Source organism: Trichechus manatus, unplaced genomic scaffold (assembly GCF_000243295.1).
Source record: "Trichechus manatus latirostris isolate Lorelei unplaced genomic scaffold, TriManLat1.0 scaffold00188, whole genome shotgun sequence".
Taxonomy (NCBI): domain Eukaryota; kingdom Metazoa; phylum Chordata; class Mammalia; order Sirenia; family Trichechidae; genus Trichechus; species Trichechus manatus.
In genome coordinates this window covers 2,220,692-2,242,988 of record NW_004444124.1, presented here as the reverse complement: position 1 = coordinate 2,242,988, position 22,297 = coordinate 2,220,692, and the positions used below count along the sequence as shown (strand labels likewise).

Genomic DNA, 22,297 nt, shown 5'->3' with positions numbered 1-22,297 from the left:
GTGAGTCGGAATTGACTCAATGGCAATGAATTTTGTTGAGTCTACTGATAAGCTTGTTGAAGGAATTCTTCATCTCTGATTCCATGGTTTGTTTCCCCCTAGGTTTAACATTTGGCTCTTTCATATAGTTTCTATGTCTTTGCTGAAATATCCCCATCTGTTCTTGCAAGTTGTTCACCTTTTCCAGTAGGTTCTTTAACATGTTTTAATGTTCCTGTGTGATAGTTCCATCATCTGGGTCAGCTCTGAGTCTGATTCTGTTGATCTCTTTGTTCTTGAAAATGAGTTGCAGGTTTTTGTTTGTTGTTGTTGTTTTCCTTTCTCTGTATGTGTTTCATGATTTTTGATTGCACACAGGACATCTTATATACAACAGGAGTTGTTGCTTTTAGTTGCCGTCAAGTTGACACCAACTCATGGCAACCTTTCGTGATCCTGCGCCATCTTCATGATCATTGGTGTGTTCGAGTCCGTTATTGCAGCTACTGTATAGTGCCTTCCAACTGGGGAAGTAGAGGGGGATCTCATTTTCCAGCACTGTATCGTACAGTATTCTGTTTTCATTGGCTAATTTTCAGAAGTAGATCACCAGGCCTTCCTAGTCTGTTTTAGTCTGGAAGCTCTGCCGAAACGTGTCTACTATATAGTATTTGAAATACTTGTAGCATAGCTTCCAGCATCATAGCAACATGCAAGCCACCACAGTACAACAAACTAATGGACGGGTGGCAGTAGAGGAGAGACCGAGGTAGATAATAAATTTATGCCTGGAAACTTGCACACCTCTTCTTAGGCAGTTAGTGTGGGGGATTGAATCGTTGCAGTCAGGAATTGAGCTGGATTTGGGTTTTGTTTTTGCTCTGGTTGCTTTCAGTATAACACAAGCTTCGAATTTCTCCTAATATGCTTTGTTCTTAGGGTAGGTGCTGAAGTTGCCAAAAGTTTTTTCTCAACGTTTGTGCTCCACCATCAGCTTTCAGCTGTCCCTGTGTGCCTGAACCGTAGAGGACTTATCTCTCCATGCTCCCTCCCCTCCCCAAGCAGTAGACTGCTATTGACTTCTACTCATTTCTTGCTCGCCTGGTGGAAGAGGCAAAGTGGGGGAGTGGAAGGAGGGCAGTTATTTGTTGTTCTGGTCCAGTCTCAGTCCTTAGCCCTTTATGCCTAGGCCTTGGGGGTGGAACCTTCTCAGGATTCTTTCCCTCACCACTAATGGGTCAGCAGGGTTTACTGCCCTTCCCATGGAGGCCTTGAGCCAAGGGTGAGGGCAGGATGGTGGAGTCCCATGCCTTTCCTATGGGAGTGGCAGATCCCTTCTGTGCCCACATCACTGAGGAAGGTTCTCTCTCATCTCCTGCCCTGCCCCAGTCTTTTTGTGAGTGAACTTCTACATATGGATGCTAAGCCACATTCAGCTTTAGCTATCATTTGAAGATATAGATCCTTCTTATTTGTAGAAATTCTATCTGCCTCCTATGCTTTGTCACAGATGAGACAGTCCACATGTCCCACTTTTTCTTGGGGGTCAGGCTACTTGATTGCCTTGCAACCTCAACTCTAATGAGTTCAAGAAAAGTGATTTTGTAGTTTTTCCAACTTTATAGCTAACTTTGTAGGTGTGGACAGGTCTGTTCTTAATTCTGAGCTATTGATTTTTTTTTTCCCCCTTGCATTTGACTTTTGTTTGTAGTAGAATATAGGGTTTACAAAATTGGTTTGTCACTGGGGGGCATGTTCTGACAAGGTTCCTTATCAGGGTCCAGAGATGGCATCATCCACAATGAGCCAGAGCTGGATCCAGGGTGGACTGTGCACCACCAGCCTTATGATCTCCAGAACTTATCTTTGATGGTTAGCTGATACTCAAACATAGAGGTATTTTACTACGGCAGTAAAAGCCTAGCAGTAGTTCCACAGTATCTGCAGTGTCTGGGAAGTGATGAGGAGTAGAGTTACCTCATAACTGGTAGACTGGAAAATGAATCAGTAGGTGAGGGGGAGAAGAGTAGGTGGCAGAGCCAGTTTTTGAACCCAGGCAGTCTGGCACCAAATCCTTGCTCTTAATCATTATGCCACGCGTATAGTTTGTATGTGCGTGCATCACACTGCTTTCTGTACCATATTAGAATGATTGACTTGATTACTTCAAACCTCCAATGTAATAGTATTGTCCTCTAATGTAGTCTCTTGCTTGAATACTCAAGACATTGATGGTAGAAATGGTAGCACTTGGAAAAGATTAAAAGTCTAGGTGACAAATTTTCATTCTTAGTCTGTTCGTGTTGACATCGCAGGTGTACATACTTAATTAAACTTTACTGTGAGGAAACCTTGGTGGCGTAGTGGTTAAGAGCTGTGGCTGCTAACCAAAGGTCGGCAGTTTGAATCCACCAGGCGCTCCTTGGAAACCCTATGGGGCAGTTCTAGTCTGTGTCCTTTAGGGCTGCTATGAGTCGGAATTGACTCGATGGCAATGAGTTTAGTTTTTTTGGGTGACTGTGAAGCAAACACCATGAACCTGCTCCTTCTCTGGGTAATAATGTACTTCCAGAGGAAAACTTGCCTCTCTATAACATGTCTTTGCACTTAACTCAAGTTGGTACTTGAACATTTTAGCCTAGAGAACAGTAGATATAATAAACATAGATTGTGAATTAATTTTATTTGGTGTAGAAATTTGGTTTTAACTACTCTGTGTGTGTAACCAAGATAGTATCTTCCTTTAATATCTAGAATTTGAAATTAATAGCCATGCAATATTAATGAAATAGGAAATCAGATTGTAATTGGTTAAGTAATTATCTTATTAAAGCCATAGATGCAAAAGCTAGTTGGTTCTAAAATTCAAGAGAAATATTATGAAGAAAAGTGTTGAGAGAATTCTATCCTATGTCAGATAAGGTAGAATCAGTTTTAAGGAAGTACAATTTTTGTAGGTGTGATCAGTAATAATATTCTACTGCTAGAGACCAACCCAAACCAAAACCCGTTGCCACGCAGTCAGTTCTGACTCATAGCAACCCTACAGACTGCCACATCTTTCTCCCACAGAGAGACTGGTGGGTTCGAACCACTGACTTTTCGATTAGCAGCAGAGCACTTTAACCACTGTGCTGCCAGGGCTCCTGACTGCTAGAGAAGTATACCATATATATTTATACCCACACGCTAGCATACATACTGTGTATATATATACGGGTTATCGTTGTTATTCTTATGTTCTTATTTATCTTTGTTTTTCTTGTTAATTCTTTATACTTAGTACTAAGGGAAGAGGGTAGTCTGATTATATTTTTTCTCCAGTATTTGATTTATTTTCAAAGATATAAATGAGGAAATAAAAACATCTAGTAAGATAGACTAAACTTAAAGTATCACCTGTTTTGTTGCGTTTACCTCAGGAATTTATCCTGATATGCTTAGTTAGAATGATGGAATTTATATTGCTAGTAATTTCCATTTTTGTTTTGGTTTGTCATAAGCAAAACTAAACTTAATAGGTTAAATTTGCATTTGTAGTTAAAGATCAGTCATGCTTGCATAAAGTTTTTCTTTAACTTCTTCAAATAATATAGTTCACTTTTATGGATTTTGGTTTCCTGTTTTCTTAACTTTGATTCTAAAATGTTGTTGCGTATAGCTTTGTAACTGCTTTATGCAGTATATATATATATGTGTGTATGTGTGTGTTTTGAAGAACTGAGTAAAAATGGACACTTAGATTTCCTTGGGTCTACTAAAGACTTCATTCATTGCTTGTCTAGATTTAGAACTCGAAATCTCCTTAGGGATTAATGCTCTCAAAGGAGCTCAGCAGAACTCACAACAAAGATTAAAATTGACAGAGGTTCTTCTACACATAATAATGTATAGAGTGTTGACCTTATACCAAGAAACCTTAAAACATGGGCAAGGACAGTTAAGGTTGTACCCTTAACTGATTGTGAACTTTTGCATGGTTTATGGTAGAACTGCCCTGTAGGGTTTCCAGTGAGTGGCTGATGGATTCGAACTGCCAACCTTTTGGTTAGCAGCAGAGCTGTTAACCACTGCACCACGAGGGCTCCGTAGTTGATGGTAAGTACTGCTAATTAGAGTGGTTTTGTTCCTGGAAGAACAGAAATTTTCCAGTTCTTTGCAAAATGTCATTCAGCAAATTCTCAGTGTGTCTCTAAAGAGTGGGGCAGTGCTGAGCCTGGAGATACAAGCTGGATGAGCCTTGGGTCCCACCTGTGGAGAAGTGTGCATTCCATGTGTGTACATTAGTGTGTAGGTGCAAATTAGTGTGTGTATTAAAACTGTAACGCTGACTAGGAGAAAGCAATTCCTTACCATAAAAAGAAAAATAACATTTAGGAGGATTTCGTCTCTGGATGAAAATTGGTTGTGATTTTTTGTCCAATTTCTCTTTGATTGTATTAACTTCTCTCCAACATTTAAAGAATTTTTCACCTTTTTATCTCGTACACCCCCATCGCAGAAAACTTAAGTGAAGAAATTTAGCAAGGAAATGGAAGTAATCACAGTCCATAATTTGCCTCTTTTCCAAGAGTTAATTACTAATTAAACACATTCTAGCTACTGTAGAAAAATATTAAGTATAACTTAATTTGCAAAGATCAGACTGTTTCTGAGTTATTAGAGTGCTCCACTCCTATACTTAGCTTGGTGTAGTAGATAGGAGTTACGGGGTGGGTAACATACAGTGCAGAGGTTTGTCGTTAATAGTTTTCTTATGACAGGCAGGTGGTGTTGGGGGAACAGGTGAGCTGTATGATAGGGACTCAACACATGGGGCTCTTTTGTGTCTCTCTGCTGTAGCCCCCAAAAGGAGACATTGTGGTTTGTAGAAAAAGTCCATGTGTTTTGGGCCAAGAGGACCTGACTCTACCAGCCTGTAATTAATTATCTGAGGGACCAAGACACAGACTTTCTCAGCGACACAGGGAGCTGCTTTCTGACTCACAGTTACGCTGAGAGCATTTGGAGGTGCTACAGGGAAAGAGCCTTTCATGGTACAGCCAGTGCCTCCGTAGCTCTGGGCAGTCCTCACTGAAGACCAGGAGTGGTTAACATGCAGTGTCAGTGGCAGCTTACTGATCAGATTATTTGTCAGATTTCAAAGTGTGTATGTAGTTTTTTCAGTTTTTTGGTTTGATTTTTGTTTAATGACAGTGATAGCAGCTACTCTGGAAAATGGTGGCCTTCAATACCATTTGTAGGCAAAGCTGGTAGTAGATATCAATTACAGCTTTAAGGTGGATGGATAGACTATAGGACTTATAGCTGGGTGTGTTTTAAGCACTATGAGGAGCCATTTACATATATATGTACCTAGTGCCTCAGAAGAGAGGCCTGATGGTCTGCTTCTGAAAAGTCAGCCATTGAAAACCCTATGGAGCACAGTTCTACTCTGACTCACAGAGAGTCACCATGAGTTGGAGTCTACTTGATGGCAGCTTGTGGTGGTGGTGGTATTTCTTCCCAAACTTTCCCTCTGCAGGACTCAGAATACTAGATTGTGACTGTAAGTACAGTGAAACCTGTGAGAGCCACAACTTGACGAGACTGCCTTCTTTTTCTGGGTCTCATGTCACTCTCTATTAAGAATCTTACCTCATAAACACCCAGAAAATGTTTCTTTTTTCTTTTACATGTTTATTCAAATTATGTACATAGATATGTGCATATACTGTTCAAACAAAGATAGGAGTAAAATTCACTTTTACTTGTACTTCTTGGAACTATTTCCGGCTTTTGCAGCTGCACATCCTCATATTTGGGTTGCAGTACCAACGATTTTCTGATTCTGTCCACATCTTGGAGGTTCCGGCTTTCAGATAATATTAATTAGGCTGAAGTAATCGTTTTAGTGGAAAATATTTGTGTTTTCCTTCTCTGGCAGATTCCTGCCTTATACAGTTTCCAGCTTTTGCAGGTTTTACTGTATTAACTCATCCCTTTGCCCTGAGTAACTACGCTCATAGCTGGTAACCAGTCAGTGGGTTTCTCCCAATTTGTGAAAACTAGTCACTCTGCCCTTCAACCAGGTTGATGTCAGAAGTAACATACAGGACTCTACTTTGGAACCCTTAAAATTAATAAGCCACCAGGTGTGTGATGGGAGTTAATAACAGCCCTTGATTTTGCTTTTTTTTTAATAACTGACTCAGAACAAGTTTCTTAACTCCTGGGAGATCTTTCGCTTTCCTCTCTTCCTAGGCAGATAGGTGAGGTGTTGATCTTCTCTAACCCTTCTTCGCCTCCAGCATTGAGTCCACATTCTTTTTTTTTTTTTTTTTAATTAAAATATTTTATTGTGTTTTCGGTGATAGTTTACACAGCAGATTAGGTTCCCATTTAACAATTGCTGCACAATTTGTTTGGTAAGATTGGTTACATTTTTTGGTGTGTCAGCTTTCTCATTATTTCTGTTCTGGTTGTTCCATTTCCAGTAATGTAGTTTCCTTACCCCCTTGCCTTCTTGTCTTTGCTTTTGAATAAACGTTGACCGTTTGGTCTCATACAGATGATTTTTTAAAGGAGCACATTACTCGCAGGTGATATTGTTTATTTTATGAGAATTCCATATTCTTTTTAACTTGCTATTTAACCCTTAAAAGGCTGACTTCAGCCTGTTCTTTTCCATCCTACTTTTTTAATGGTAAACCTTTATCATAGTCCCCTGAATATGGCATATGCTAATGACCTATTACCCTGATGTGCCATATTCTGTTTCTTAACAATTACCTCTGACAAATATTCATTGAGTACCTACTATATGGAAAGCACTTGGGAACCAGTGAAAATCCCAACTCCATGCAGTTTTAACCAGCATTACCTGGAAATGTTCCTAAGGTTAGGAAAACATTTCTTGTCATTAGTCACTCATTTTTCACATCATTTAGTTTTTGATGTTTAGCTTTTCATGTATGCATATCTTTACTTCCACAACAGACTTTCAGCTCCTCAGAGGCAGCCGAGTGTGGTGGAAAGCAGATTTGTGCAGCCTAGTGGACTGCATGGGACTGGAGGTACTGCCTGCACTTGGGGCAAGGACGCAGCCGCTCCAAGACCTTGAGTTTTCACCTGTACAGTGGGGTTCAGGGCAGAGCATGGTCGCAAAGCCAGTGTGTGACAGGTCCTCAGAGGTTAGGTGCTGATGCTTTGCCTTGGCGTCCCTGCCTACCCTCTAGTTAATTTACTCTGAGAAGCCTAGTATGACTGACCACTGGGATTACCTCTGTTGTTTTTGGTGAAGAATAAGAAAAGAAGCTGGGAAGATTTATCCGTGAATGGGTAGTGACTTCTGAGGGAAGATAATTAGTCAGAATGTGAAAATTTTTATTTTCCTGGCTATTACTGTGAAGAATTATAACTATGAGCAATACAGGAGCCAACTGTTAGATTCTTTCCACATTCGAGGTATTTCACTGTGACATGTGTTTCCTCAAGTGCAGTTTTTAAAGAGGAAAGCAGTATGATCTTGTTGATGTCAACGAGGACTTGGAAGCACCCCGTGGGTCTCCCAGATCCTGAGTGGTCTTCACTTTTGTTTCGTTCTGTTATGTCTACTGGCTTCTTTGACTCACTCTCTTAGATTTATGTTATTGGAGAAAAGCAATTACATTGAACATCTTTAAGTATTTCTAAGTTTTCTACACTTCTAAGACCCGTCTTTGTCTGGTTTAGCATCTCTCTGTATTCTTTCCAATGTTCTGTACTTGTGCCACATATTCTGTTTTTTCTTCAGTTTAGACTTTAACGATCCTTTCTTTGATTTTGAGCAGTCTAATCTCAGTCTTCTGAACTCAACTTTTTCTTTTGGGCTACCTGAATATCCTGTTTCAGACCACAAGTATTGCTACGTCAGTGACAGACAGCAAACATGTTTACTCTAGAACATGATTCTCCACCCTCAGTGTACATCAGAACCACATGGGGAGCTTTAAAGTAAAGTGAGAGAGGTACCAGTGACCCTCCTCCACCAAAACTGATTCAGGAGGGCTGGGCATGTGGACCAAGGAGCATGGCTTAAGAAGGTCTCAGATGATTCTGTTGTAGTCAGGGTTGAGAAGCACTGCTGTAGACAGCAACACATTGCATCTCACTTATCCTGTTAATGTTGATATTTTGACCTCCTCCCATGAATCACAAATGTTCTTAGTGGTATCTAGAATGGCGAATCCTTTCTAAAAGGTTTTCAGTTTTCTTTGCCCAGATCTATCAGAGGAATCACCATCTATGGCAGCTATAGCCTTAGAAAGTGGATTTCTTAAATAAAGACTTGAAAGTTGAAATTACTCCTTAAACCATGGGCTGCAGAATGGATGTTGTGTTAGCAGGCATGAAAACAACATTAATCTGCTTGTACATTTCCATCAGTGCTCTTGGGTGACCAGGTTCATTGTCAATGAGCAGTAATATTTCTTTTTTTCTGAGCGGTAGGTCTGAACAGTGGGCTCAAAATATTCAGTAAACCATTTTGTAAACAGATGTGCTGTCATCCAGGCTTTGTTGTTCCATTTATAGAGCTTTCTTATCACACATGTGTTCACTGGAGTAGCAATTTTAATATCTTTTAAGAACTATTCCTTTGCATTCACAGCTTCACTAACTGTTTGACAGAAGAGGCCTAGCTTTCGGCCTATGTTGGCTTTCGACATGCCTTCCTCACTAATCTTAATCATTTCTAGTTTTTGATTTAGAATGAGGGACATGTGACTCTTCCTTTCACTTGAACATTTAGAGGCCATTGTAGGGTTATTAATTGGCTTAATTGCAATATTGTCGAGTCTCAGGGAATAGGGAGGCCTGAGGAGAGACGGGAATGGCTGGTCGATGGAGAAGTCAGAACACACACGTCCATAGATTAAGTTTGCTGTCTTACATGGACGTGGTTTGTGACGCCTCAAAAGAATTACAATAGTAACATCAAAGTTGGCAGATTACCAAAAGAGGTATAATAATAATGAAAAAGTTTGAAATATTGAAATATTGTGAGAATTACCAAAATGTGACACAGAGACACGAAGTGAGCATATGATGTTGGAAAAATGGCACCAATAGACGTGCTCAACGCAAGGTTGACACAAACCTTCGATTCTAAAAAACACACTATCTGGGAAGCGCAATAAAGTGAAACACAATGAAACAAAGTATGCCTGTACTTAACATTCCTAATAAACTCTCACATATAAACAAATACCATATATACTGCTATCCTACCCTTTTTTTGTTTTTGTTTTTCATGTATAATTTTGGAGACAACATAGTGAAAGAACACAAACTTGGGTGTCAGATCTGCAGAAACAAGCTGCCTTTCAGGTGTGCTGTATGGATTTAAATTAGGTGTGTTGTATGGATTTATAATAAGAGTTTGGCATATGTGGTGTGTAGTGTAAATGGTACCTGCTATTATACACCTCTGACTTGTATTTTTTAAATCTTCATAAACATCATAATAATGGCTGCATAATATTGTTTCAGATAGATGTGTACCATAAGTAGTTTAACTATTTCCATATTATTATACAGTAAATTTAGGGTGCTTTGCAACTTTCCATTTTCAAAGTAAAGCTTTTTTAATATCTTGAGTATAAAAACGTGTCCCCCCCCCCCTTTTTTTTTCCCAAGAATGGAATTCTTAAAGTGGCATTTCAAGGTAAGGGGTTTATTGGCACATCTTACAAAATTGCTTTCTAGGAATGTACCAATTTATGTATGTTGTGCTGTTCACCAGCCTTGATTTGATTGCCATCTTTTAAAAGTTTTCCTAATCTACAAGGTAAAAAGGATTGTTTCATTTTTTACTTGTTTAAATCAGTTTTTCATGTTCTGGTGTTTTTATTTCATCCTGTGAATTTCTGCGTATAATGTGTGTGTGTGTGTTTGGTCTCTTTTATTTTTTGTGTTTAAACCAATTTATTTTAATGTTAAAAGTAGTAACCATTTATCATATCTGCTGAAGTTTTCCGTTTTTATGTAGTTTAATTTTTTTCTATCCTTTTCATGTTTAAGACCTTCCCCATCTGTAAACTGTATATATTCTCCTATCTGGTGTATTATGCGTTTTATAAACACTATTTGACTTTATATAAAGTTTATTTTGGCATATGATATTGAGTGGAGATTTAAATACTCTTTTTTTTTTTTTTTTTTTTTTAAGGAAAAGCAGTTACCGTATTTTTATGCAAATGACACGTACGTTATACTTTTTTTTTCCAACTGTGCTTGCCAGAACTGTTTTATTTAATTTCATTATTTCTGTTTGTTACATGCGTGGGTGCGTTATTTGCAAGAATATAGTAGCCAATTTTTTCATCACTTTTCATCATTTATTGATTGGTCCATACTAGTTTGTATTGACTGATTAGTGTATTTTTACGCAAGTAACACAAACCTTCTATGTTTCTTTGCCAGCCATGCTCTCCTCTGTGAAATATTTTTGTAAATGTTGCTACACTAATTTTTTTTTTACAGCAACATCTAAAAAAAAATTGGCATGTTGGCACTTATGAAAACACCTCGAGGGAGGGAGGGCATGGTGGGCAAACAGATTTAGAAGGCACATGTTATTTGCGTTAAAAAAAAAAGTATTACATATGTTGTTATCCTAGGGTTTATTTCTAGACTAATTATATTCAGTCATTTGTTTCTATACTAGAACCATACTTTTTTGTAATTCTATATAGATATATATTTTTGTTTGTGCTTTAGATGAAGGTTTACAGAGCAAACAAGTTTCTCATAAAACAAATAATACACATATTGTTTTGTAACATTGGTTGCCAACCCCATGACATGTCACCACACTCCCGTTCTCAACCTTGGGTTCCCCATTATCAGCTTTCCTGTCCCCTTCTGCCTTCTCATCCTTGCCCTTGGGTTGGTGTGCCCATCTAGTCTCGTTTTGTTTTATAGGCCTGTCTAATCTTTGGCTGAAGGGTGAACCTCAGGAGCGACTTCAGTACTGAGGTAAAAGGGTGTCCGGGGACCATATTCTCGGGATTTCTCCAGTCTGTCAGACCAGTAAGTCTGGTCTGTTTTTGTGTGTGTGTGAGTTAGAATTTTGTTCTACAGTTTTCTCCAGCTCTGTCTGGGACCCTCTATTGTGAATCCCTGTCAGTGGTTGGTGCAGTCTGTGGTGGTAGCTGGACACCATCTAGTTTTGCTAGACTCAGTCTGGTGGAAGCTGTGGTAGTTGCCCATTAGTCCTTTGAACTGATATTTCCCTTGTGTCTTTGGTTTTCTTTATTCTCCCAAGCTCCAGACGGGGTGGGACCAGTGGAGTATCTTAGATGGCAACTCACAAGCTTTTAAGACCCCAGACACTACCCACCAAAGTAGGATGTAGAACATTTTCTTTATAAACTATGTTATGCCAGTTGAGCCAGATGTCCCCCCAGACCATGGTCGCCAGCCCTCAGTCCAGTAATTCGTTCCCTCATGTAGTTTGGATCTGTCTGTGAAGCTTGGTGAAGTTGTGCTGGCTTCCCCCCCCAGTATTGTGTACCGTCTTACCCTTCACCAAAGTTACCACTTACCTATTATCCAGTTAGTGTTTTTCCCTCCCCGCTCCTCCCCTTCCTCGTAGCCATCCAAGATTGTTCTTTTTGTGTGTAAACCTTTTCATGAGTTTTTATAATAGTGGTCTCATACAATATTTGTCCTTTTGTGATAGACTTATTTCCCTCAGCATAATGCCCTCCAGATTTCATCCATGTTGTGAGATGTTTCACAGAGTCATCATTGTTCTTTATCATTGCATAGTATTCCATTGTGTGTATGTAACACAGTTTGTAGAACCATATTTTTAATGTAGCTTTATAATATATAATTAGGAGGGTACTTTTCACCCATTATTCTTTTCCAAAAGAATTTTAGCTTGTCTTCTAGCTAAATTATAATCACTTTCTCAACAACAGTGCCACAGGGCTTTGATTGGAAGTCTATTAGAGTTAAAATTAGGGAAGATAAACATCTTTACAATATTTGGGTTTCTCCAGAATCACGTCATTTTCTTTCTTTTTTCTTCTGTTTTGTTTTCATGTTCCTTAGTGAAATTTGATGTTTCCTGCTTATTCTGTATATTTCTCAAAGCTTAAGTTTATTCCTAATTTTAGTTGCTATTATAGATGAAAAATTTTTTTAATGTGTATTTTCTAAATAGTTCCTAGAATATAGGAAAGCAGTTGTTTTTTGTATTTTTGTGATTCTTTCCTTTGAACTTTTATACTTTTAAGGGTTTTTTAGTTTTTTTTTTAATTGACCATAGAGCTATATAATTTTGGAAAATGCACTTGGGCATTCAGCTGTTGTTGTCTGCTGCTATCAAGTCTGTTTCCGACTCACAGCAACCCCATGTGTTAGAACTGCTTTGTAGAGTTTTCCTAGCTGTAATCTTTACGAAAGCAGATTGCCAGGCGTTTTCCTTCCACGGAGCTGCTGGATGGATATGAACTGCCAACCTTTTGGTCAGCAACTGATCACAAACCACTTCAGCCACCCAGGCTCCTATTTGTGTTTTAATAAAATAGGATTTTGATGCCACAAATAGGCAAAATTGGTGTGTGGTTTGGTTTGTGTCATCTATGTCAGGTTCTGAAATCAGTTAATTATCTTTCTAAAATGGGTAGATTTATTTTTCTCAGTGCTCTGAAACTACCATATTTTTACACAAGTAACGCACACCTTCTGTGTTTGTTGACCTGTCCCACCCTCCCCCCATGAGACACCCTCACAAGCACTGCCATGCCAGTCCTCTTCACACGTTGCTGTAAAAAAAAAAAAACAGCATAACGCAGTTATGAGAATACCTTGCGGGGAGGGCACGGTCAGCAAACAAACACAGAAGGCACACGTTATTTGCGTAAACTGCATTATTGGTTGGTCCTATAGTCAGCTGTTCCTTAAACTGCCTAACCCCCTTTTAGAGGTAATTTTTTAATAACCATTATCTTTCCATGGTTATTGTTCTCTTTGTTTCTGCTACTTCAGAAATTAGTCTTGAGGATTTATATTTTCTCAAAAAGTAGTCGATTTCTTAAAGATACTCTAGTGTATTTGCACAAAGTGACTTAAAGCCTCATTTATATTTATTTCTTCTCATTTGTTTCATTTGTGTATTCTCTTATTTTTACTTTTTATTAGATTTGTCACAAGTTTCTCTTTCATTGTTATAGTTGTGGTTTCCAAAGAACTGGATCCTAGATTTATATATAAAAATTCGTATATATGGATTTTGTCTTTATTCCTTTTTTTCTTGCTCTCCTTGGGCTTGTTTGTATTTTTTCTTCTGGCTCTATTTTCTTGAATAATTTATTTCATTAATACTTTATAAGAAAGAAAGCATTTATAATAATGAATTTGACTGCTAAGATAGCCTTTCAGTTGGCTAAATTATGTCACTGAATTTTTACCTTGTTAAAATTTTTCTATTAGCATATTTTTGTTGTAAACCTATTAGAATGAAGTTATTTAGTTGCATTTGTTTGGAAAATTTTTAGGGACCTTTTATTGTTAAGTTGATGTGAAAATGGGGGAGAGTTTTTTGTTTTTGTTTTTTAATGATTTTGACAAGCAGTTACTACTTTCTGCTTTAAAAAAAAAAAAAAAAACCAAACCCGTTGCCGTGGAGTCTATTCGAACCTATAGCAACCTATACGACAGAGTAGAACTGCCCCGTAGGGTTTCCAACGAACAGCTGATGGATTCAAACTGCAGACCTTTTGGTTAGCAGCCAAACTCTTAACCATCGCACCACAAGGGCTGCACTTTCTACTTTTAGGTAATTAAATTTATTATGCAATCTGTGTATGTTTAGTCTTTACCCGTATATTTACTACTTCTGGTGTTCTTCATTCCTTTGTATAGATCCAGGTTTCTATCTGATACTTTTATTCTGCCTGAGGAACATCCTTCTTGTATTGCAGATTTGCTGGCAACAGATTCTCTCAGCTTTTATCTGGAAAAGTTTTTATTTCACCTATTTTTGAAAATACCTATGCTGTATGTATAGGTTGACCTTTTTTTTCTTTCTTCATGCCTATTATAAAGATATCATTCCGTTGTTTGTCTTGCATAGTTTCTGAAGAGAAGTATGCAGTCATTCTTATTTTATCTGTAATTCTCTCTCTCTCTTCCTGCTTTGAAATTTTTTTATCACTGGCTTTCAGCAGATTAATTATAACATGTCTTAGTCTAATTTTCTGTGTGTTTATCCTGATTGGTATTCGTTATGCTTCTTGAATCTGTGGTCTTATAGTTGTCACTGAATTTGGAAAACTTTCAGCCATTATTTTTGAAAATATTTTTTACACATCACCCCAACACCACCACCTTTCTGGGACTCAAATCCCATGCATGCTAGACTACTTGATATTACCTCTGCTCTTCTTCTCCCTACCCTCACCCACCTCTTTTCCTAGTCTTTTTTCTCTCTATGCTTCATTTTGAATAGAGTCTATTGCTGTCTTCAAGTTCTTTGACCTTTTATTCTGTAGTGTCAAATCTGTTAAACCTATTCAGTGACAAATTTTTTTATTTCTAGTATTTTATTTCCATTTTATGTTCATGTTTTCCTTCAAATCCTTTGGCTATATAATATACAGTAGTTGAAAATGTCCTTTTCTGCTAATTTCATCTCTCATTTCTAGATCTGTTCATATTAATTAATTTTTTTTCTTGGTCATGGATCCTATTTTCCTGCTTCTTTGCATATCTAGTAATTTTTTTATTGGTTGCTGTACATTGTGACTTTTACATTTTTGAGTGCTGAATTTTACTGTATGCTTTTAAAGAGAATTAGGGTTTGTTTTTTTTTTTTTTTTTTTTTTAAGCATTGTTGGTGAAGTTCTAGAGTATCCTTTATTCCAGAGCTAGTTTAGTTCTACTACTAATATGTGCCTCTTCAGGGGTCTCTGCTGAATACCCTGTGTGTTCAGTGAAGTCTCTCCACTCTGGCTAGTTAAGAACTCAGGGATTCCTGACGCTATATGAGCTCTGGACATTTTTTGATTTACAGTTCTTTGTAATTTGTTCTGTATTCTAAAGTTGTTCCTTGCCTAGCCTTGTGGAATTTCAACCTGTGCATCCTCAGAGTGATAATCCAACAAAGTGTCCTAGAACTCTTTCCCGAATGTGTAGTTTCCTCCTTTCTGATTTCCCACCCCACAAATTATAGCTCCCTGGGCCTCCTAACCCAACTCCAGCCTGTGTTCTCAAGTCAGCAACTTTGCCAAGCTGTATATGGGTTTCCCCTCTCTGCACTTACGCAGTGTGGAAGTTGCCTCCAGGCAGAAAGCCAGGTAGATTATTAGGCTCCCCTTGTTTGTTTCCGTTCATTGGGAGCATAGTTCTGCACTGCCTGTTATCCAGCATCTGAAAACAAATGTTTCATGTACGTTGTTCGGTTTTCTACTTATCAGTGGCCAGGTAAACAAGTCCAGACTCTGACTCTCCTATTGTTGAAAGTGTAAGTCACATTTCATTTTTAGAAAGACATATACTTTTTGACTGATTTTTAACAGGTTAATCCTACATGTTTGAGATTATCTTTTTTGCTGTTGAACATATTAAAAAGGAATACAATTATTAGGAGAGACACTAAAATAGGCTTGTTTTTGGTTTGTTTTTCTCCTAGCAGAATTTTATGCCAATAAATCCTGTCTCTAAATCCATGTCACTAAGGAACTGTCAGTTCATTCAGACAACTTACACTACTGTGTTTTCATAAGGGCTGTTGGTCCGTGAGTTACTCTAAGTTCTATATTGTGGAGAATATTTTTTCCTGAATGTCAGTAGTCACCTAGAGCTTATTGTCCCTGGATTGAGGTAATTAGCTGTGTGACTTGGCAAGTCACTTAACTTGTATAAATTGAGGAAACTGGACAGAATGAACATTAGGGTCCGTTCTATTTATGTATTCAGTAAATATTTATTGAGTGTTCTAAGCTCTGGGGATACATTAGTGAATGAGATAAACAAGGACCCTGCTTTCACTGAGCTTAGTGGTGTAGATAGATAATACATACTATAACTAAAAATTAAATGAGAAAAAATGTAGCTGTAGTGAGGAGTGCTGTGAAGAAACAAACCTGGGTGATGTGAATAGTGGTTGGGGAGGGCTGGCATGAGATGGCTGGGTCAGAGAGGCTTGTTAAAGGAGGCAACACTTGATGAGCTCGGTCCTCATGAGGATCAGATGGTGGCATTTGAAGCTCTAGGAAAAGAGCATTCTAGACAGAGGGAACAGTAGGTACAAAGGCCCCAAGGTGGGCACAAACCTGGATGGTAGGAGAACGCTGTGGCTAGATTGTAGGGAATGTGGGCAGAGGGGCATAAATGACCAGGGGCGGGGGGAGTAGTGGGAGACAGGACCTAGCTCAGTGCCCGCAGTCTGTGATCCCAAGACTACTTGACCCTTGTCTTCTCTGTTGTGAACACTTGCCTAAATAATGCACAATTGAATGTCAAATGCCCGAGGGTAGATGGATAACGGAGAGTCCCAGGAATTATATTGGGGTAGACATGGTAGTTGAGGTACCTGTGAGGTTGTAGGGTCTTAAATCAGCAGGGGTCTTAGTGGCACAGGGAGCCCCCACAGTTCTAACACAGGAGGCTGAAGGCCAAGTTAAGCAGTCTTGGTCAGCCTAAGCCAAAATGAACCCATTTCTAAATTTGCAGAACCACGGATAGCTCCACAGACACTTGTGCCTCAGAGGAAACACTGTGCTTTTTCTGAAGCTTGAATGGACCCTGTAGCCTAGAAATCCTACTTCTGTGGAAGAAAGCCACCAAGAAAAATAGTTGGAGAGTTTAAGGAATGGTAGCTTTTTAAGTAGAGAAAAACAAGAACAGTTCAGGTTTGGGAGCTACTGATCCAAAGCCAGGGGCCTTTGTCCTGGTGAGAGGCAGCCCCCAGTACTCTACGTGTCTCCCCCTGTGTGCCAGGACTGCTCTTACTGTGCTTGATATGGCACCAGTTTGGTCCTGGTATCAAAACCAAAAAACCCCTTGCTGTCGAGTCAATTCCATCTTATGGCAACCCTCTAGGACAGAGTAGAAATGCCCCATAGGGCTTCCAAAACTGTAATTTTTACAGAAGCAAACTGCCACATCTTTCTCCCATGGAGCAGTTGTTAGTTTAGAACTGCTGACCTTTCAGTTAGCAGCTGATCACTTAACCACTGCGCCACAAGGGCTCCTCTCAGTTCAGGGTTAGTACCCTTAAAGACTGAGATGTCCCTCACATGACAGTGTTGGTACACTGGGTGTGTGCCCTGCAGGAGCCCTTCCTCCCAAGGATGCAAGCCTCTGCCTGCCCTAGTCTGTGTCCTCACCACCCCTAACCGTGCCACGTGGCCTCCCAGTCTGCCTCTGCACAGGATTCCTCTTGATGTGGTCAGGCAGGAACATCATTATTCTCAGCCAGCACCTAAGTGTACATGTCCTCCTGCCTGCAACTGTATTTCTCTAGGGTCGTTTAGCCCCAGAAGATTTCCTTGGATTTGGAACCAGAGGAATAGGAGCTGGAGTTAAATTGTGTTTATTCCTCAGACCCTAAGCCTCGTGGTTACAGATGATATCTTTTTACTTTTAGTGTGATATGCATTAAATTTTCAAATATTCTGTGTTCCTTAGCACATTTTAACAAATTCTTGATTTGAATATTTTTTTCTATTTAATGATTTTTGCCTGTCTTTGGTTGTATCGATAGTCTGCCTTCTGCCCTAAGCAGTCTAGTGAAATGACTGGCCCAGGTTTACTAGTGGTCTGTAACCTCCCCTCCCATCATTTCTGTCTCTGGAGCACGTGCCGCTATTGACACATCCTCATTGCCATGACATTGTTTCCTTCCTGCTGCTTCTGGCCCCGTGGGGCCCTTCCCACGCTCCACTAGCACTCAGAAAAGGCTCATTCACCCTGGTCAGCCCTTTGGATCTCCTGCCTGTCCGTCTAGCCATCGGTTCTGGGCAACCAAGTACTAATCTCCAACCTGCATTTCTCCACCGCACCTCTGAGCTCTATCGCATCTCCGCCTGATGTCCACCATGGATAGAACCAGATTCTCTTCCTCTCCTCCCCCAGCTTCTCCAGACTCGGGTTAGGATGCCTCCTATCTCCTGATCACCCAGGCTTAAAGGTTTAGAATAATCCATGGTTTATTTCTCCACACTCAAGAAATTATCTGGTGATGCTGATTCTAGCTGACCAGATTGGAGAGGTTGGGAAGTGATGAGCAGAGGGAAAAATAGAGATGGAAAATGTAGACCAGGTGAGGCTGAGGTTGGGGGAGAAGAGGGAAGAGCGGCTGAGAAGAAGAGCAGATTTGGCTGGGGGTGGGGGGAGGTTCTGTACAGTAGAAAAGATGGGAGAATGTTGTTAAACACAGATGGGGCAGGATCTGGTAGAGAAGGAGAGGTTGAAGGTTAAAAGACCATTGCTGGGTTCTTCAGAAGGTGGGACTCAACAGCAGTGTATTATAGTGATAGTATTTTTTCAAATGCTCTTTCAGTTAGAAATATTCCTGGGTATAAATCCTTTAGAGGGCACTTCAACAATTTCATTCAAAAGATGTTATGACCTTTGGCTGGTTTCTAGGGATGTGTCCTGTGGATTTGTCAGCAGCGGGATGGCATAGGTCAGGTTATGCATGGCATCATTGTTTCTGATATCAAAAGATCAGTGGGTGCTGGTTGTGTATTCCAGTGCAGGTTGGTAAAATGCGTTATAGTACATCCACACAGTGGATGGACTGCCTTGGAAAATAATAAGGAAGCTATATCCTGATAGAGAAATCTTTCCAAGATATTATCAAATGAATGAAAAAACAAGATAGAACAAAACACTAGGTCTAGTATACTACCATTTGTTTAAAGGGATGGGGGGAGAAATATATATTCACATTTCTTATATATATGTAAAGAAACTCTGGAAAGATACATGAGAAACCAACCCCAGCGGCTGACTGGAGGGTGGAGGAAGACCTTTTGCCATGTATCTTTTCAGATTCTTGAATAACATTACATGTATTATAACCTATCAAATGTTTCAAAAAAATTTTTTTATAAAAACTCCGAAGATTAAGATGATGTATAGTATTATTTTCACCAACTAAATAGAAGTCAGGTTTGTTTTGCCAAGGAGATTATTTGGCTTCCCTAAAATTTCCATTCAGGAGTCCTTTGGTTTATTTTCTTTCATTTGGAGGAAATATTTTTGATTCCTAAACTTCCAGCATTGCTAATTTTATTAGTAAAGCCTAATCCAGTGTTTTTACATTTCTTGCCTTTTTTTCCCTATCCACAAATTGCATTCATTACCAAGTTAGATGATATTAGGTTCATATGTAGGAGGATAATAATTTGTCTGTCTTGAATTCTTACACTAACATATCGTGGGAACTCTAGTAAAGTATTAAATGAAACCCTTGACTTTATTATAATAAATAAAGTTCAGGAGACTGCCATCTTAAGATTGATACTGAAAAACCATTTTGGTGATGAGCAGCATGAGGGAAAATTAACAGAACATTCTGTGCGGTGGGAGAGAGGATAATTGTCTTCAGATATTTCAAGGGCTATTTTAAAAAGTAGTAGAACTAAGACCACAGAATGGATCTTCTAAATAATCACATCCCAGGGCAGGATCAGAAAGAACTTTGAAGTTTTAGAATGTCCCACAAGGTGGTGGTGGTTGGAAGTGGTTCCTCGTCACCATTCAGTGTACCAGTAGAGGTGGGGTGATTGCGTTGGGTGTATTCATAACATCTACCGTGTGTTTGGAGTCCCTGGATGGTGCAAATAGTTAACATACTTGACTGCTAACTGAAAGTTTGGAGGTTTGAATCCACCTGGCAATCTACTTCCAAAAAATGAGCCATCGAGAATCCCGTGGAGCACAGTTCTACACTGACACACATGGGGTTGCCTTGAGTCAGAATCAACTCAGCGGCAACTGGTTTACCTTGCATTCAGAAGAATAGATTTTGACTAGATGGCAAATGACTCAATTCTAATAATAATATATTTTCTTGAAAAGTTTACTTTTTTTCTTCCAACTTGTCAAACCTCGAATAGGCACTCTGCATGAGGCCCATTCTTTTTTTTCAATTCCATTCTTCAAAAGTCTCAACTTTTGTAGCTTCTTTGCAGTAAGTATTTTTGTCTTTACTTTTTAGGCAAGATAAGAGGGTGCTTTCTTTTTCAGACTCTGAAGAAAAGCCAAATGCCTTTCAAAATAAACCTTTCTAAAGGTTCTGATTTTTAATGTTCTTGCATTAGTGCATTAAGTCTTGGGTTTTTAATGGGCATTTTTACATAATTCAAAGAGGACGCTGGGGAGTGGATTGGTGGTAGGACATCACAGACCACTGTGATTTCAAACTCTTGGCAGGTACATCTCCATTTATCGATGCATTAACAGCCAATGGAACAACCAACATACAGACATCTGTTACAGGAGTGACAGCCGGGAAAAGGAAATTTATTGACGACAGAAGAGACCAGCCTTTTGACAAGCGGTTGCGTTTCAGTGTGAGGCAAACAGAAAGTGCCTACAGATACAGAGATATTGTCGTCAGGAAGCAGGATGGTTTCACCCACATCTTGTTGTCAACAAAATCATCAGAGAATAATTCACTAAATCCAGAGGTGAGATACTCTTCTTTGGGGTGGGTTGTATTAATCTTTGTCCAAGCCCTGATTGTCCGAGGTTAGTTTGTGCACTGCTTGGCTGAGTTGGCGCTCTTCCTTGTGCTCTCTCTTTAAGTCTCTTTCTGGACTGGTTCACCATGTTTGCCAGAAGGCAGGAAACAGTGGTGACGTTTGTCGGGTGTGTGACCACGGTGACGTTGGGAGAGTGTGCTGTCTTCATCCTCATGGGTCAACGTGGTCCCCACTGCGGGCTGTGATGGGAAATGATAGTGTGTCTTTGTCCTCTTTCACCTCCCAAGCCAGATGCCCTCAGTCTGGAGGGCTTGAGGGGGGCCTCCCAAAATCACATAGAGAGCGTGTGCGTGCATGTGCTGTTCTGTAGCTTCATCAGATTCTTGATGGGTTCTTTGTTCAGACAGATGACAGCGCCCCAGGCCCTAGCCCCTTCAGCATACTTCCTCATCAGTCCTAGTCTTCAGATGCTCTTCAGCATTGTAGCAGAGCAGGGCTACAGTGACTTCACACATGCACTGCTGGTCGTGCCTGTACAATAAGCTCCAGGGTCGGGGTAGGGGAGAGTGGAAAGGTTTGAAAACTAATTCTATGGAGTATCTTCAGTCTGGAATATTTGAACCTGCACTAACTATGCTTTACCAAAATTTTAAGTTCTAGTAGTTGTTTATTTTCCACTTGTGAGCAGCTAGGTTCACGTTTTTTCGAGACAAGAAAACCAAACTACAGAAAGTCTGTGTCTCTGGCCAGGGTCACCTAGCAAACAAGCTCAGGGCTGGTCCCCAGTACATTTTTAGACTGCACAGCCCCTTTGCCTCCCTGCTGGGTTGGTTATTTTTAAATGCTTCATAGAGATGATTTTAAAATGGTTCTGTGCCCTTCCAAAACTATCCCTCCATGTTCATGTGCTTGTACTTAATGCACTTATGCACTAAACTATTTTGGTTTCTGCCCTAAGTGTGGTAGGCTGGTAAAAAAATAAAAATAGGAGCTGGACTAGTTTCTTTGAACTGGTTGAATGTGCCACCTGCTGTCCAAACTGTAGAAGTGTCAAGTGAATACAACAAGTAACTTGCTGTACCTATTGAGAACCTCAAGGACTATTGAATGTTAAGGTAACTTAGAGTCATGTGGCTTTCTAGTTATACTCTACTTATAATGAGTTGTGTAATTACACTTGCACTCTGCCCCTGGCATTCCCAATCTCTCGTTACTGAAAGTAAGAAATGTACAAGTGATTTAAAGTCATAGTAGAGAGGGGACAATATCACTCTAAATGCATTTTCCATGGATCCAGATTATCCAGTAATAAAATGCTTTTAGATTCTGTATCAAAAATATTCTTTACCACTTTGACTTCTGGTGGCTTTCAGGTGATGAAGGAAGTCCAGAGTGCGCTGAACACAGCTGCTGCTGACGACAGCAAGCTGGTGCTGCTTAGCGCCGTGGGCAGCGTCTTCTGTTGCGGTCTCGACTTTATTTATTTTATACGGCGCTTAACAGATGATAGAAAAAGAGAAAGCACTAAGATGGCAGAAGCTATCAGGTATGTAATGTAAAAACGACATTGATTTGGGGGTCTTGTTTTCATATTCCCCAGTAAAACAGGCCCAACAGGCCTTGTGAAT

General features: G+C 39.6%; 1 protein-coding gene across 2 annotated transcripts in view; it reads left to right on the top strand.

Moving 5' to 3' along the window:
* CDYL (chromodomain Y like) overlaps positions 1 to 22,297 on the top strand; it is a 257,105-nt gene that overhangs the window by 220,629 nt on the left and 14,179 nt on the right. The window contains exons 3-4 of one of the 2 annotated variants that reach the window (XM_023741735.1): positions 20,464 to 20,654; positions 22,043 to 22,215. In XM_023741735.1, coding sequence (XP_023597503.1) covers positions 20,464 to 20,654; positions 22,043 to 22,215 — 364 coding nt within the window. Of the gene's footprint in view, positions 1 to 20,397; positions 20,655 to 22,042; positions 22,216 to 22,297 lie in introns of both variants that reach the window. The other variant, XM_004387555.2, reaches the window with a different exon arrangement.